Source organism: Lemur catta, chromosome 21 (assembly GCF_020740605.2).
Source record: "Lemur catta isolate mLemCat1 chromosome 21, mLemCat1.pri, whole genome shotgun sequence".
Classification (NCBI taxonomy): Eukaryota; Metazoa; Chordata; class Mammalia; order Primates; family Lemuridae; genus Lemur; species Lemur catta.
In genome coordinates, this window is record NC_059148.1 from 26,811,141 (window position 1) to 26,827,835 (window position 16,695).

The 16,695-nt window shown below is 49.0% G+C and overlaps 1 protein-coding gene across 1 annotated transcript in view; it reads left to right on the plus strand.

Moving 5' to 3' along the window:
* Positions 1–2,576: 2,576 nt before the first annotated feature.
* The window catches only part of TMEM120B (transmembrane protein 120B), a 36,449-nt gene continuing 22,330 nt past the window's right edge, over positions 2,577–16,695 (plus strand). Inside the window, exons 1-2 of the mRNA XM_045534896.1 lie at positions 2,577–2,780; positions 15,671–15,789. Of these exons, the coding sequence (XP_045390852.1) occupies positions 2,712–2,780; positions 15,671–15,789 (188 nt within the window). The 5' untranslated portion in view covers positions 2,577–2,711. The remainder of the gene's footprint in view (positions 2,781–15,670; positions 15,790–16,695) is intronic.

Genomic DNA, 16,695 nt, shown 5'->3' on the forward strand with positions numbered 1-16,695 from the left:
TCTGCTTGATGACACAGTATTCTTCCTTCAAGGCCCTGTGTTTTCTTTTTGATTCTGTTAACCCCAATTAAATAAACCATTTTCTGTTTTTCCACCATTCAAGTGACTTAGCTGGTTTTGGAATCTTCAGGACACATTAGCTCACTCTCTTCATGACACATTATATCAGGCGTGTCAAACTCAAATGTCTCCAGGGACCAGTAGGTAACATAAATACATGAAGGAGGCTGGGGCAAGACAGTTGAGTGTAGTGGGGACTGTGGCAACTTGCAGGCACCATGTAAAGGTGCCAGCTGTTACTCTGTTCCAGTCAACTGTCATGCAGGAATATGAGCCCAGTGTGACCAGATCTTTCCATCTTTCCTTTTTTTTTTTTTGATACATAGTCTCGCTCTGTTGCCCAGGCTAGAGTGCAGTGGTGTCAGCCTAGCTCACGGCAACCTCAAACTCCTGGTCACAAGGAATCCTCCTGCCTCAGCTTCCCAAGTAGCTGGGATTATAGGTGCACACCACCATGCCCGGCTGATTTTTTCTATTTTTACTAGAAACGGGGTCTTGCTCTTGATCAGGCTGGTCTTTTTTTTTTTGTTGGAGACAGAGTCTTGCTCTGTTGCCTGGGCTAGAGTGCCATGGCGTCAGCCTAGCTCACAGCAAACTCAAACTCCTGGGCTTAAGCAATCCTTCTGCCTCAGCCTCCCGAGTAGCTGGGACTACAGGCATGAGCCACCATGCCTGGCTAATTTTTTTCTATATATATTTTTAGCTGTTCAGCTAATTTCTTTCTATTTTTAGTAGAGACCGGGTCTTGCTCTTGCTCAGGCTGGAATCAAGCTGGTCTTGAGCTCCTGACCTCAAGCGATCCTCCCACCTTGGTCTCCCAAAGTGCTAAGATTACAGGCATGAGCCACCACACCTGGCCTGATTTATTAATTAATAGAGCACTGGTTTAGCAGTCAGAGATGAGAACTTTAATTCAAAGCTAGCCATTAATTAGCTGGGAAGATTGGGTAGGTCACACCTCTCTTCAGACTGCAATTGCAAATATATCTCTGGGTGCTTGTGTGCATTTTCCCTGTAACAAATTCTTGGAGTGGTCTGTGAAACCCTGAAGTTGAGAACTTCTGCAGTAGACAATCTTTAAAGTTCATTCCTCCAGCAAATATTTATTGAGGGCCTACTATGTGTTAAGCTTTGGGAATCCAACAATGACTAAGACACGGACAAGTTCCCTGAGATCTCACGGAGATTATATTCCCACGGAGGGAAACAACCCACTAACATGGGAACAATTACATATGGTGGTAACCTGTGTGAAGGAAATAACACAGGTGAGATATAAGTGGCTGGGAGGAGGTGTAGACCCCCAGGTGTTCAGAAGGGTCTTGCAGAGATAGTGTTATGGGTTGAACTGTGTTCCCCCAAAAGACATGGTGACCTTGGAATGTGATCTTATTTGGAAATAGGGTCTTTGCAGATGAATCAGTTGAGATGAGGTCATACTAGAGAGGAGTGTCTTTGTAAGAGAGGACATACAGAGACGTGCACACAAGGAAGAAGACATGAGACAACAGGACAGAGATGGGAGCCATGCAGCTACAAGCCAAGGAACGCCAAGGATTAATGGCCATCACCATGAGCTATGAAGAGGCAAGGAAGGATTCTACCTGCAGTCCCAGAAGGAGCAAGGCCCTGCTGACACTTTGATCCCAGATTACTAGACTCCAGAAATCTAGAGATGTGAGAGAATACGTTTCTATTGTTTAAGCCACCCAGTGTGCAGTACTTAAACTGCCCTGTTTGTGGTTACGTAGCCCTAGGAAATGAACACAGGTGTCATCTGAACCGAGGCTTGAATGATGGGAAAAAGGCAACCGTATGAAGATTAAGAGGGAAGAATGTTCCATGCAAGGTCAGGAAAAGAGCAGGCGATGGCTGGAGTACGGATCCAGGGCGCGAGAGACGAGGTGTGACTGGAAATCCAGGCAGGAGCAGATCTTGGAGGACTTTGCAGGGGAGGGGAGAGAATTGGATTCAATTAGCTTGGAGCCCGTCGTGTCATTCGAGCCACAAAAACAGCTGCCATGGGAGTCACCCAGTCATAGAGGGCAGGAATCTAGGATGCCTTAGTTGCAGTACATAATAATGACACGTGAGATGACAGGGCCCTCTCTGCGCTGCGCCGCCCTGCCCCCGACCTTGCAGGACGGTCAATGTCAGCTCCAGCTTTCCGGGCGCTGGCTCTGGCTCGGGTGGGGCAATGTTTCGGGATGGGTGAGCTCTCACCTCCCCCAAATCTCCTTTCTCCCCCCAACCCCAGACACTACCAAAATCCACAATCTAAGTAAAATAAGCTCTGCAAATGCAGCTTGCAGACGAGCCCCCCAGCCCCTCCCAGAAGAGGGAGATTCTGGAGGCCCACAGGCACTCCCAAGGGGGCCGCAACACACCCTGCCAAGACCTTCAAGGCTGCACAGCCCGGGCCCTGCGCGCGGGGGCGGACCCGAGGCGCGTGCGCATGCGCGGGCACCCCCCCGGGCGAGGGGGTGGGGCGGGCTCCGGGGCGGGGCCGTGACGTCAGGTGCGCGCGTGGCTCCGGCTGCGCAGGAACAGCTGGTGGCCCCGAGGGCGGCCGGTGAGCGGGCGGGAGTGGGGTGCGGGTGGCCGGCCGGGCTGCGCTGCACGAGCAGCCGCCGCCGCCGCCGCCTTGCACCATGTCCGGGCCGCTGGAGTGCTGCGAGCGCGAGTGGCACGAGCTGGAGGGAGAATTTCAGGAATTGCAGGTAGGGCCAGGCCACCTGGTCCCGCGACTCTGCTGACCGCGGTGCAGTGCCTTCCCCTTCCTGCTCCCCAGGCCTGGGCGGTGGGGACAGTCAGGACCCAGGCAGTGTCCCTGGCTAGGCCCTGGGGGCTGGTGGTCGGCGGGCACCAGCCGCCTCCCATCTCCCAGCGCTTCAGTTCTCCGTCCACATGGGGCGCCCGGTCGAAGCCCCCCACTCCCCCACCCTCTCTCCCGCTCTGCTCCGCGCACCTCCTTCGCTGCAGAAAGTTGGTATGTGGCCTCTGAGGCAAGTTCCAGGCGTGTCCATGTGGGGGAGACCCCAGCGGGGTGGCAGGTGATGGGGCTCCAAGAGAACAGCCCAGCCCCCAGCTCTGCGGGAGGCTCCTCTAACCCTACGCCCACCCATCTGCTTTCGGCAGCCTCACTCTCCCTCTGCTCCGGCAGGGCAGCCCTCTCCTGCAGCTCCATTTTGGGAGATGTATTGGGAGCCATTCACCTTGAACCTCTAGGCTGTGCTTGGGGATTGGGGACCCCAATTTCCTGTCTTTGGGGGCTCTGCTGTTGTGCCTGCCTCTGGCGCTGCTGCAGGCTGAGTTTGGCCTTGTGGATGGCCTCACCCAGTGATAGAGGCTGCTCCCAGCCCTATCCCTCTGGCCCAGAGCCTGACACAGGGTGGGGTGAGGGTGGATATAAGGGAGGTCCCTTGAGAGAATGGCATTGCCGCCACGGGTCCTGGCAGGAGTAGTTGTTCCTGATAGGAGTTTCAGAGAGGCCTCAGCTATCTACTCTGGTGACTAGAGATGCCTCAAGAAACCTTGGGTTTGACCAAGAGGGACTCGGACCATTTTTGGAGATGGGGCTGCTCCCTTTCCAGCCACGGGATTGTTTGTTCTCTTGGGATTTGGGCTCTGTTTGCCTGAAACCACATGGCGCACTCCCACCCCAGTCCTCTCCTTGCCTCAGTTGGAGCAGTGACATTTTCCTGTCCACGTAGCTCTTATCTGCTGCTCAGTTGGCCTCCTACAGTGTCCAGAGGATGTTGCCAAGGTTGTCTCTAGTGGGTCTTTCTAGATAAGCAGCTATGGGTTCTGATGAATAGCGGGGTGCAGGAGAGACTGGGCAGGAAGGGGGGTGCTGTTTCAGGCATGAATGAGTAGAGGGTAAGGTACTCGGAAGTGTCATCCCTTTTGTGGCCTGTTCAGTGAGTGTGGGTTGATGCCCTCTCTTTCGGGTCTAGGGCTTGGGACCCACTCAGTTCCCAGGGGATTCCCTCTTATGGAGGCTGCTCAGCCACTTCGTGCTTTGTCCTACTGGGCTCTGAGGTCACATTCAGCTGTGGAGCCACAGAGTGGGTGTTAGGGTTGGGAGTGGGAGAAGAGAAGAGCTTTGCTGTGTGGAGCTTTTGTTGTTCATCATTCCTTTCCCTTGTGCTGCGTTGGAGGAGGAGGAGGAGAAGGAGGAATCTTAACACTTCAGAGCTATGCAATTAATGCAATTAACAGCAATTAGATAGCAAGTCTTGGCAGGCAAGGGTTGCAAAGGAGTTGCTTGATTTGTTTTGTTCTTGCATGTTTCGGATGCTCAGGTGTGTTAGTGACGGAGGAACTGGGAACTGGATTTTGTCCCCTGGTACACAGCAAGAGTTGAGGAAGGTGTGACTCGGTGGAAACTGATGTCTCTTGCCCAGTTCTGTAGGACGAGCGAACTGGAGCGGACTGGATCCTACTTTGGGGAAGGGGGACCCTACTGGCTGCAGACTTCAGTGGTCAGCTACTGGGTCAGAGGCCAGTGATAGATGGTCTCCCAGGGGTCAAGGTCACAGGCTGGAGCAAAAACCACCATCTACATCTTGAATTCACGGATGGGAAAGTGAACCTTGGACATGCTTCAGTCCAACACAACTATTTAGTGGTAAAGTTGGAGCTAGAACTTGGTTCTGTAAATGTCTCTGCCTTCTCACCTCCCCCCTCATATTAAATGTGAGAGGTCTGAGCCCCTGAGATGAAGGTCTCTGGAATTATGTACATAATAAGTAGGGTATGTGTTGGAAATGTGTTGGACAGAGCTTCCGATATGAGATATTTGTTGGGGAACAAGGAGGTAACAGCAGATAAGTAGGTGGCACATTGGAACTAGGAAGGGTTCCCCCCCCCCACTGGAAAATCCTGCTCTATTTTAATTTTCCTGTGTCTGCCTTAGAATCTGGGATTTGTGAGTTTCATGTTTATATTCTTTGATTCGGGGGTGATGTACAAGATCTTTGTGTTTTACCTCTTTCCCTTTTTATATGAAGGAAAGAAAGAGGAAATCTAATTCTTAGACTCTAGAGGATTTGAAAGGTCTTTGGAATTCCCCCCTGGACCCCCGCCAAAAAACCCCAACATATTCTCTGGGACTTTCTAGAGGAAAGGAGCAGTTTTCTTTAGACCATGATTTGCATCTCTCAGGGCCTTACTGAACGCTGGGGCACAGTTGAGTCTCCATGAGGACTTAGTTTCTGGGTGGTTGGGGTTTTGGCCATGCTGGGCACTTGAATGTTAGTCTGAAACCAGCGTGTGCCTGGCCTCCTGGGCTGTGGTGTGACCACAGAAGGTCACTTACAGACACCGTGGCAAGTAATTTAATGAGCATTTCCTGTCTTGCATCACTGGAAACCTGACCTTGTCCAGCCCAAGAAGGAGGTGGCCTGTAGCGGCTTCTCCATAAGCCTGTTCTCACAGGGATAGAGAAGCCTTGTAGACCAGTGAAATGTGCTTCCCTCTGGCTGCTGTGCATAGACATCAGGGAGGGAGGCTAACAGCAGGAAGATCAGCATTATTTCATCAATGCCCCTATGAAACAGATTCTGTTGTCTCCATTTTACCGAGGTCAAGTCAGTTACCCAAGGTCACACCGCCTGTAAGTGCTGGAGCCAGGATTCAAACCCAGGCTGCTGGACACCAGAGTTTGTGCTCTTAACCACTGCCCAAGGCACATCCGTGCCTGGAGTATTCTTTTGTTGGCTTTTGTTTCTCTTCCATCTTGGCTTGCCTTGTGGGCCTCTTTCTTTCGTAGCGGGGGTTGTGCAGTAAAAGCACGGGACAGAGAGTCAGGATTCCTGGATACAGGTCGTAGCTCTGCCACTGTCTAGTCTTTGCCAAGCCATCTCCGAGTTTCTTTATCTACAAAACAAAGGCTGACAGTAACAACAGCAGCAGCAGCAGCAGCTAACCATGTGATTACATGTATGTGATATGTGGATACATAGATAATCCCATTTAATCTAAATGACAACCCTGTTTTATAGATGAGATTGAAGCTAAGCAATGTTAAGGAACTTGAAAGTCATGGAACTAGGACTTGAACCCAGTCCTGCTGTATAATTCAGATATTTTTTGGGTCCCGGGATCTTAGTGAGCTCCAAAAGTATCCTGAGACCTTTAGCTCTAGAAGAAAACTTTTTTCTTTTTTGTTTTTTGTTTTGGGGACAGAGTCTCACTCTGTTGCCCAGGCTAGAGTGCTGTGGCGTCAGTGTAGCTCACAGGAACCTCAAACTCCTAGGCTTAAGCAATCCTCTGCCTCAGCCTCCCGAATAGCTGGGACTACAGGCATGGACCACCATGCCTGCTAATTTTTTCTATGTATTTTTAGTTGTCCAGCTAATTTTTTTCTATTTTTAGTAGAGACGGGGTCTTGCTCTTGCTCAGGCTGGTCTCAAACTCCTGACCTCGAGCGATCCGCCCACCTCAGCTTCCCAGAGTGCTAGCATTACAGGCATGAGCCACCCTTCCGGGCCTAGAAGAAAAGTTTTGAACCTGCTGAGTCTCTTTTCATTGGTACAGTGCCTTCACACAATGCATTAGTCAGGATTCTTAGTTGCAAGTGACAGAAACCCAGTTTGACTGGTTTTAAGCCAAAAAGGGGGTTTATTGACTCAAGTCCAGTGGTAAATAGCTTCAGGCAAGGCTGGATCCAGGAGCTCAAATGATGTGTGTGTGTGTGTATGCGTGTATGCCAGCTTCATTCTCAGGCAGTCCTTCCTATGTAGTGACAAAGAGGGCCACTGGCAGCCCACTGCTGACATCCACTAGTTTAGCAGCTTAGCAAACCCAGCAGAAACAGAGCATCTTTTCCTCCTGTGGTTTCAGCAAGAGTCCCAGGGCTGACTCTCATTGGCCCAACTTAGGTCATGTGATTGTTCCTTACTTAACCAGTCACTGTGGCAAAGATTGGCCAGACCTTGGTCACATGTCTGCTCCTGGAAGCTTAGTGCTACCCACATTACATGAAACAAGGGGAGGGATGGTCTCATGGAGGAAAATCAAAATACTGGTAGTGAAAAAAAAAAAAAAAAGAGAGGGATGCTAGCTAGGCATCTTTTGGGGGGTGGGTAATGGAAACTGTTCATATCTGTGATTCCCAAACTGTGTACCAGGGCACCCCCAAGATGCTACAGTAAGCTCATAGAGGTATTATGAGGTAAGTTAAGTTTTCAAGGAAACATTGACATCTGTCAGACACTGCTTAAACTGCTGTCTTGTGGGCAGTTCACAGTTGCACATTAGGCCACACTACATTCTTTTTGATGATGTCATATCTTTGTAACGGTGCATAGCTTGTTGCATGTATCTCACTCCTAGCCCTTTCACAGTTGAGGAAACTGAGGCATAGCTTACATAACTCAGGTAATAAGTGGCAGATTGCAGATTTGAGCTCAGGCAGTCTGACTGCAGAATCTAATCACTTAACCATTATGTTATCCTTTGTCCGAATGCCTGACACCCGTGCATATACCTGCACTGGCTGCTCCTACAGCCGATAGCACTAGTGGATTCTGGCACATGACTCAGGATCTTTCTCAATACGGAATTGATACGCTGTAGGTGAAGTCACCCTGCCATCCTTGGGAGTGTTTCTATGGTGATGAGTCCTGGTTAAGTCGGCATCTGAAAATTTATCTGACGTTGATTTCTTAGAAAGAGAACTGTATAAAAATCATCTCTCGAAAATTTACCACCAGCGAGAGGCACAGCTCTAAGGCTGTGGTGGTGGCCGTGGCTCTGTCACAGTCCACTGGATTGCCCACCGACTTCTGACGCTCCTGGGCCACAGCCCTGTCTGTAAATGACATGAGATGCCTCTGCCTGGCAATTCCTGCAACAAACGTTGACTCCGGAGCTCTGACTCCCCAGTTCTGGATCTGGCAACTCAGCCAAGATGTGTTAAGAAGGCGGCTCCACATGTTTCACAGCCGTGCTGGGACCTAGAGTCATCAGCCTCATCCTCCCGCGGGGGCAGAGCTTGGGGCCTTGGAGGACAGGAGAGGTGACCGAGATCTCTGAATCCTCTGGCGGAAACTGGCTTGTTTGTGTCTTCTGCACGCGGAGCACAGTAATGAGACATGTAGGGAAGACGCCGTGGGCATCCCAGCTCATGGAGCTAATGTTAGCACTTCTCCTTTTTTTAGTTTTTGGAAACGGAATCCCCCTTTATATTTTTATAAGTAATATATATCCACACAGTTAAAAATTTAAATAGGAGACGTATATAATACTTTTTTTTAACACTTGTTTGTAACAGCTAAAAACTGTAAACCTAAATTCCATCAGAATGGATAATTAACCTGAGCACCCATAGAGTAGAGTGTGGATAGGAGAATGAATAAACTATCAGTACTCAATATATTAAAAAAAAAGAGAGAGAATGAATAAACTGGAGCTGCATGTATCAACAGTGAGCAAAAAGTTGCCAAGGCCTAGGTACAACGTGTCATTTGTAATAAAGGTATTATCCAAACACTCCAGACAATAGTCTGTATTGCTTAATGATACATATGTATGTAGTCCAAGTATAAAGACTTTCAAGGAAGTGATGAAGACCATAAGCCCGGGTGTGGTTGATGAAGCCTGTAATTCCAGGACTTTGGGAGAGGTCAGAGGATTGTCTGAGGCTAGGAGTTCAAGACCAGCCTGCGCAACGTAGCAAGACCCTGTCTCTAAACAAAATTTGAATATTAGCCAAGCATGGTGGTGTGCGCCTGTAGTCCCCAGCTACGCAGGAGACTGAGGTGGGAGGACTGCTTGAGCCCAGTTCGAGGCTGCAGTGAGCTATGATCGTGCAACTGCGCTCCAGCCTAGGTGATGGAGTGAGACTCTACCTTTAAGAAAACCCCCAAAACTCTGTAATGGAGATTCAGGCAGGGCCCTGGCAAGAAGCAAGTAGCTGTCTCAGAAAGGTCTCTCTGAAGAGAAGGGGCTCTTGACAGAAGTGTAGGCAGTTAATGGTGAGGCCCCCTGAAGCTAAACCCAACTCGGGGCAAAGCGGGGGATCCCGGGAGGTGCAGTTCGCAGGGATCAGCCTCCCAGGGTGCAGGGAAGACAGAACTGATCTGGGGTGGGCATGGGCTGCAGAGGTTACCAGCTTAAGGCTTCACCTCTCTGGGGGCAAAGGCTGGGAATACCACCTAGGAGGGATGCATGGGGCTGCTCAACTCTGTTCCTTAAACTAAGAGTCAGAAGATGGATGCTAATTCTATGATTTTCTATTTTTCTTTTGTATGCCTGAAATATTTCATAATAAAATAAGCAGGAGACCAAAATAATGCAGTAGTACCAAAAGGCTCATAAAGAAAAACAGCCCTATAGGTTCTCTGTCAGTGATTTATGTGATTAGGATCATGCACATAGCATTTACAGCAGAATCGAGTAGTATACTGTGATTGTATCTTCTCTCTTGTAAAAAGAAGTGTCTTCGCATTTGATTCTTTACTGATAATGTTTTTCTCATAGTTATCCTCTTTTCCCTCTAAACCCCTGTTTTAGGTATCCTATCTAGTATGCTTTTGTTTGTTCGGATTGGTCTTGAACTAGACAGCTGGGGGATCGGGGCTTGCTTTGGGCTGCAGAGTGGAGTCTTTTCTTCCACAGCTGCCTGTCTGCTTTGGTGCCTGCAGCACTCTGGGTTATTTTTAGAGATAGTGACTTGATGTGGGAGTCGATCCGTTTAATAAGCTGGCGTTCCCTGCACTGCCTGCAGAGAGCTGCCTCCCGGTTTGGGGTGAGTGTCTCCTGTGTTCCGGTCTACTGCTGCCAAAGTTAGAAATAAAAATAACAGTTTGGCATTTTCTTTAAAAGTTAGAAATTTGCCATATGACCCAGGGATTGCATTCTTAGGTGTCTACCCAAGAGAAAGGAAAATTTGTGTCTACACAAGGACTTGTGCACAAACGTGTGTAGCAGCTTTATTCACGATGCTGTAACCGAAATGTGGAAGCAACCAGAATGTCCAACAACCGGTATATCTGTACATTTTTATTGCTGATTAGCAATAAAAAAAATCACTGATACATGCTACAACATAGACAAACCTGAAAAACATTATGCTAAGTCAGAGAAGCCACATGAAAAGACCACATATTATATGATTCCATTTATATGAAATACACAGAAAAGACAAAACTATAGGGACAGAAAGCAGATTAGTGGCTGCCAGGGATTGGGAAGGAGAAATGAGGAGTGACTGTTCAGAGACACTGGGGATCTTACTGGGTGTTAGGAGGTTATAACACTGGGTATGGAGATGATTGTACAAGTTGGCAAATGTATAAAAGTCACTGAATTGTACACTTCAAATGGGGAAATGTTATGTAAATTATGTATCAATAAAGTTGTTTAAAATAATGCTTTAGGGCCAGGCGTGGTGGCTCACTCCTATAATCCTAGCACTCTGGGAGGCTGAGGCAGGAGGATCGCTTGAGCCTAGGAGTTAGAGGTTACAGTGAGCTTTGATGATGCTGCTGCACTCTAGCCGGCACAACAGGGTGAGACTCTGTCTCAGAAAAAAAAAAATAATAGTAATAATGCTTTAGGTTCTTAGTTTGGTAGAAAAACACCCAACATGGAGAGAGATGCATTTTAGGTGTCTATTTAGTTCTTGCTTGGTGAAAGAATCATTCAGCCAGGCTCCCAAGTCCTTGGTTTGGGAATCTTTGAGATGACAATGCCCCAGTCAAGACCGGGGTAACAGTGAGTCCAAGGTTCGTGGCTTCTTTTTTTAACTAGTGTGGTTAACTTTGCCCAGAAGGAAAGTTCTGTTCTTTGGCATATTAATCTGGATTTTGACACTTGCCTCTGAAATGAAGATGCTTTACCCAAACTGGGAAAGCACAACAGAACACAAGGGCGTGTGTTTGCTCATGGAACTAGGAACTCAAGGGTGCACGGCCTTCAGGTGCAGGCAGATCCAGGAGCTCACATGAAATCATTAGGGTGCAGCCTTCCTCTGTGTGTCTGCCCTGTTTTCCTAAGTTGGGTTCGTTCTCAGGCAGGGTCCCCCCAACACTGGCAAGATGGCCCTATGAGCCCTGGGGTCCCCTTGTGCTGCCTTTAAAACTAGTGGGAAATGAGTTTCTCTTTTTCAGCAGTTCTCATGGAAGCCCCACCGCTGAGTTTCATGGGTTCCACATGCACATCTCTGAATTAACCAGCTGGGTCAGAAGGCTGATGTTCTGACTGGCCAGGCCTGGCTCACAGTCTTTCCCCTGCAGCCCCAGGACAGGGCCACCCCTGCTCCTAGCCAGATCTCATGGACTGAGTGCGGGGGAGGATGGGTCTCCAAAGAAACTGTGACCAGAAGGAGAATAGCCGCCTGGTTTGCAAAAACAGCAGAAGGCCTCCATCTGGCAGACTGCTTCCACACAAGGCCAAGGTTGTTTGGATGAAAGGAAGGATTGCATTACTTCAGTTGGCTCATCCTGCTCTTGGAAAAAGTATCTCAACACGCCTGTAAATCCATCAACTCGGGAGGCCTAGATGGGAGGACTGCTTGAGGCCAGGAGTTCGAGGCTGCAGTGAGCTGTTATTGTGCCACTGCACTCCAGCCTGGGTGACAGCGAGACCCTGTCTCAAAAGAAAAAAAAAAAAAAGTAAGGATCCAAAAAATGAATTGATAACCTTTGCCACTGCTTGTGAGACTGTCACGAGGGTGGGATCCGCAGTGACTGGGCGTGGGTGAGGAATGCCTGGGGGTGGAGTGTGTGTCACACCAAGGTCATTGTTTCTGACTCCCCTTCCCCATGTTGTCTTCCTTGTGACTAGCAAATCCTGAGCCTGGAGCGGAAGCCAGGAGAGGACTAGGGGTGTGTGACCCTCCAGTATTGCATCCCCCTCCTCCCCGAAGTGGCTCTGACATACATGCAGAGTCTCACTCTGTTGCCTGGGCTAGAGTGCTGTGGCGTCAGCCTAGCTCACAGCAACCTCAGACTCCTGGGCTCAGGCAATCCTCCTGCCTCAGCCTCCCGAGTAGCTGGGACTACAGGCATGTGCCACCGTGCCCGGCTAATTTTTTCTCTATATATATTTTTAGCTGTCCATATAATTTCTTTCTATTTTTAGTAGAGACGAGGTCTCGCTCTTGCTCAGGCTGATCTCGAACTCCTGAGCTCAGGTGATCCTCCTGCCTCAGCCTCCCAGAATGCTAGGATTACAGGCGTGAGCCACCGCGCCCGGCCACTATTAATGTATTTTAAAGAGTCAAAAGTATGTGCTTTAGGGTATAAGCTATGCTGATACAACAAAGAGATGTCAGCAAAAATGGCTTAAATGAAGTAGTTTCTTTCTTCTCACATGACAGTGTAGACGGAGGTGTGGTCCAGGGTGAGTGGTGCTTCAGATATCTGTTGCTGCGTAAAACGACAATACCTGAATGATGCTTGTGGACACTGTGGTCAGGAGTTTAGACAGGGTGTGGTGGGGAGGCCTGACTGTGCCTTATGAAGCCTGGGGACTTAGCTGGGGCTGGAATCATTTCTGTATGTGCACATCTGGCACCTAGGCTGAAATGACAAGATTTATTGGAACTACTGGTGGAGTGCCTGCATGTGACTTCTGCGTGTGGTTAGAGCTTCCATAGAGCACGGTGGTTGGACCTCAGGTAGTTGGACTTTTTCCTCCAAGAGCAAGTGTTCCATCAAATAAGGTGGAAGCCACGTGGCCTTCAGTGACTTTCTCTCAGAAGTTGTATAGTGTCACTTCTGCTGTATTCCATTGGTCAAACCAGTCACAAGCTTGCCTAGATTTCAGGGGAGGAAACAGAGACCCCGTCTCTCTGGGTGGGTGAGGCATGCCAAAGAATGGGTGGTCATGTGTTAAAACCATCACAGGTGGGAAGCCCTATCACATGAGGTCACCTTGGGACCAGGTTGGTTTGGTTGGGGAGGGGACACTGGGCTCTGCCATTTGCACTATGTGGCTTCCACCTCTGGTTTAAAAGTACCTGGACCCACTGTTGCCCTATTCCAGCCAGGGAAAGAGAGTGGAGGGCAAGCAGTTCCTAATAGAAACTGTGGTGTAGAATTCGCACACATCACTTCTGGAATTGCATCCCTTTGGCTGACTCTTAGTTATGCCGCTACACCAAACTGCAGGGGAGGCTGGGAAATGTAGTCTATAGCGGGAAGCTGTGAGCCCAACTACAACTTAGTGGAATTCTATTACCAAAAGAAAGCAAAAGAGAATATAAGTGTTAGGGACCATTACTTCTTGCAGCGTATTTTTCACATATATGCATATGTATGTATTTATGTTTTTGTGTGTGTACATAGAAATATGTCTATATAGAATACAGAAACACATAGGCTGGGTGCAGTGGCTCACGCGTCTTATCCCATCATGAGCCAGTGCACCCGGCCTATGTATTTGGGAGGAGTTTTTGAGACCAGCCTGAGCAACATAGCTACATCCTGTCTCTACAAAAAAATTGGAAAAAAATTAGCTGGGCATGGTGGCACATGCCTGTGGTCCCAGCTACTTGGGAGGCAGAGGCAGGAGGATCGCTTGAGCCAAGGAGTTTGAGGTTGCAGTGGGCTATGATGATGCCACATTGCACTCTACCCTGGCCTCCAGCGATCCTCCCGCCTCTACCTCCCAAAGTGCTGGGATTACAGGCGTGAGCCACCACGCCTAGCTAGGGGTTCCTTTGTTACCAGCAGGTATTTACTGAACATAGATGGCCATTTGGCAATGAAGAATTCAAAAGTAATTAAAACGCATCCTCTCTCTGCAGTTAACTTGTTAATTACAAATGGAAAGTTGGTTGCTGTGCAGTGGAGAGACCAGGTGGACATCTTTACTGCTTTTACCAAGCAATCAAAGCTGACATCATGGACACTGTGTCCCCCCTGCCCCCTTGCAGGAGGCACTGAGGACACTTTAGTGGCATCCTGGCCCCGATGCACAACGAAAATGTAATCACGAGGAAACATCAGGCAAGCCCAGATTGAGGGACATTCTCCAAAACAACTGGACTGAACTCTAAAAATTTCAATTCAGGAAAGACAAAGGTTGAGCTCTCTTCTAGATTAAGAGGAGACCAAAGAGTTGCGAGCAGTAATCTAAGGCATGAGACTGAATGGGATCCAGGATCTGGAAGAAAATTGCCATAAAAGAGACAGTTAGCAAAATTTGAATTTGGACGGTATATGGGGTCATAGCGCCATATTCTATCAAGATTAAATTTTCTGGACAGTTGACCCTGGAACGATGTGGAGGTTCGGGGCCTACTGTTGACCAGAAGCCTTACTGATAACATGAAGAGTCAATTAACACATATTTTGTGTGTTATATGCATTATATACTGTATTCTTAAAGTAAGATAGAGAAAAAATATTATTAAGAAAATCATAAAGAAGAGAAAATATATTTACTATTAAGTGGAAGTGGATCATCATAAAGGCCTTCATCCTCGTCATCCTCACATTGAGCAGGCAGAGGAGGAGGAGGAGGAGGAGGAGTTGGTTTTACTGTCTCAGGTGTGGCAGAGGTGGAAGAAAATCCATGTATAAATGGACCCTCACAATTCAAATCTGTGTTGTTCAAGAGTCAACTCTGTTTGATAACCGTACCGTGAATATGGGAGAATATTATCGTTCTTACAAGATACACACTGCAGTATTTGGGAGTAGAGAGGCGTGTTGACTACACTGACTCCCAAATGGTTTAGCACAGGAGTGGGCAAACCTTTTTTGGTACAAGGCCAATTAGTGAAGATTTTAGGCTTTGTGGGCCATATGGTCCCTGTCACAACTCCTCACTATTGTGCTGTCATGGTGCCAAAGCGGCCACAGACAATATGTAAATGAGTAGGCGTGGCTCTGTTCCAGTAAAACTTTATTTATGGCTACTGCAATGCCGACTTAATGGAATTTTCACATGTCATGGAATATTCTTTGAATTTGTTTTCAAACCCATTTCTGTCTTACTGCCCATACAGAATTAGGTGGCTTGCGGGCTGTAGATTAGTGGTATCTGACATAGAAAAAGAACACACGCTTCGTGTGCTTGTGCACACCTGCGTGTGCACGTGAGCACACATACCTGGGGGATAAAGCAAGTACAGCATAGTGAGAGTGGTCGGTGAGTCTGGGTGAAGAGGAGAGGGGAGTTCTTTGTGTTGTTTTTATAATTCTTCTGCAAGTTTGGATTTTTTTTTTTTTTTTTTTTAGAGACAGAGTCTCACTCTGATGCCTGGGCTGGAGTGCAGTGGCATCGTCATAGCTCACTGCAACCTCAGACTCCTCGGCTCAAGTGATCCTCCTGCTTCAGCCTCCCGAGTAGCTGGGACTACAGGCCCATGCCACCATGCCCAGCTAATTTTTCTATTTTTTGTAGAGATGGAGGTCTTGCTATGTTGCCCAGGCTGGTCTCGAACTCCTGGCCTCAGTCAATTCTCCCGCCTCGGCCTCCCAAAATGCTAGGATTACAGGTGTGAGCCACTGTGCCCGGCTCCAGTCCTAGTTTTCCAAGCCACATCCTTGATAGTTGTATTGTTTTGGCCATCTGAGTGTGACCTCTGCAGCCAATCCCCTGAGCAGGGGCGAGCTGTGAAACATGACCTGCCTGGCTCCTCTGTGCACAGGAGACGCACAGGATCTACAGGCAGAAGCTGGAGGAGCTGAGCGCGCTGCAGACGCTGTGCAGCAGTTCCATCAGCAGGCAGAAGAAGTGCCTCAAGGACCTGAAGCGCACACTCCAGAGGTAGGCGCGGCCACAACGCAAGGCCCCCCTGGTTTGCGGGGACACAAGCCCAACTCAGAACCAGCTTGGGCAGAGAATGGAAATTTTAGTGGAAAAAAACCAGGACCAGGAGTAGCTTCAGGCTTCCCTGGATCCAGAGGTCAAAGGGTATTGGTAGGATGCTTTTTTCCTCTAAATTCTGCCCTCCTCTAGGGTGGCTTCACTCTCAGGCTGACTGTCCTGTCCTGATCACCAGGATGGCCAGCAGTGCCCACTTATGTCCCCTAGCCTTGCTTCCCGCTGGCTTTGCCGCCACAGCAGAAGGAGTTTCTGTTTCCTAATACTTCAGCACATGTTCTGGGTGTAATCCCCACTGACTGGGGTTGGCCGTGTGCCCTGTGTGAGCCGTCACTGAGAATGGGCTATGTCATGTGTTCAGTGTGTGGACCTCGGGGAGCGGGAGACAGCCCCTACCTGAGCCACATGGGTGGGGAGGAGAGGATGAAGGCTGGTGCTGCTCTAAGAAGCAGCCCTGCTGGACGGGTAAACAGCTGATGTCCCTCTTGTGGGTGTGGAACGCTGTCCCCACCAGGGGCTCTGGCGTAAGGGCTGCTAGGTTGGCATCCCCGGTGGGGGTGTGCTTGACCTCATGACTTAGCTCAGTTCCTGAGCCCAGCTCGAGTTCACGTCCCGATACTTGTGTCTTCATGGTTTGGGAAGTACTGTCATCCCTTGTACGTGTAGGGGGCCAATGGATGCTGTGACCCCCTAGTCAAGCAGGGAAACTGAGGCTCCAAGTGACTTGTCCTGGGTCACTTAGCTGGGCCTCCCTTCCAGGGTTTGTGACTCCTGGTCAGTGCTTCCGTTGTGGACAATATTGGGGAAGGTCCTGATTATGCCCCTGGGCTTGGCTGCCCATTTTGGAAA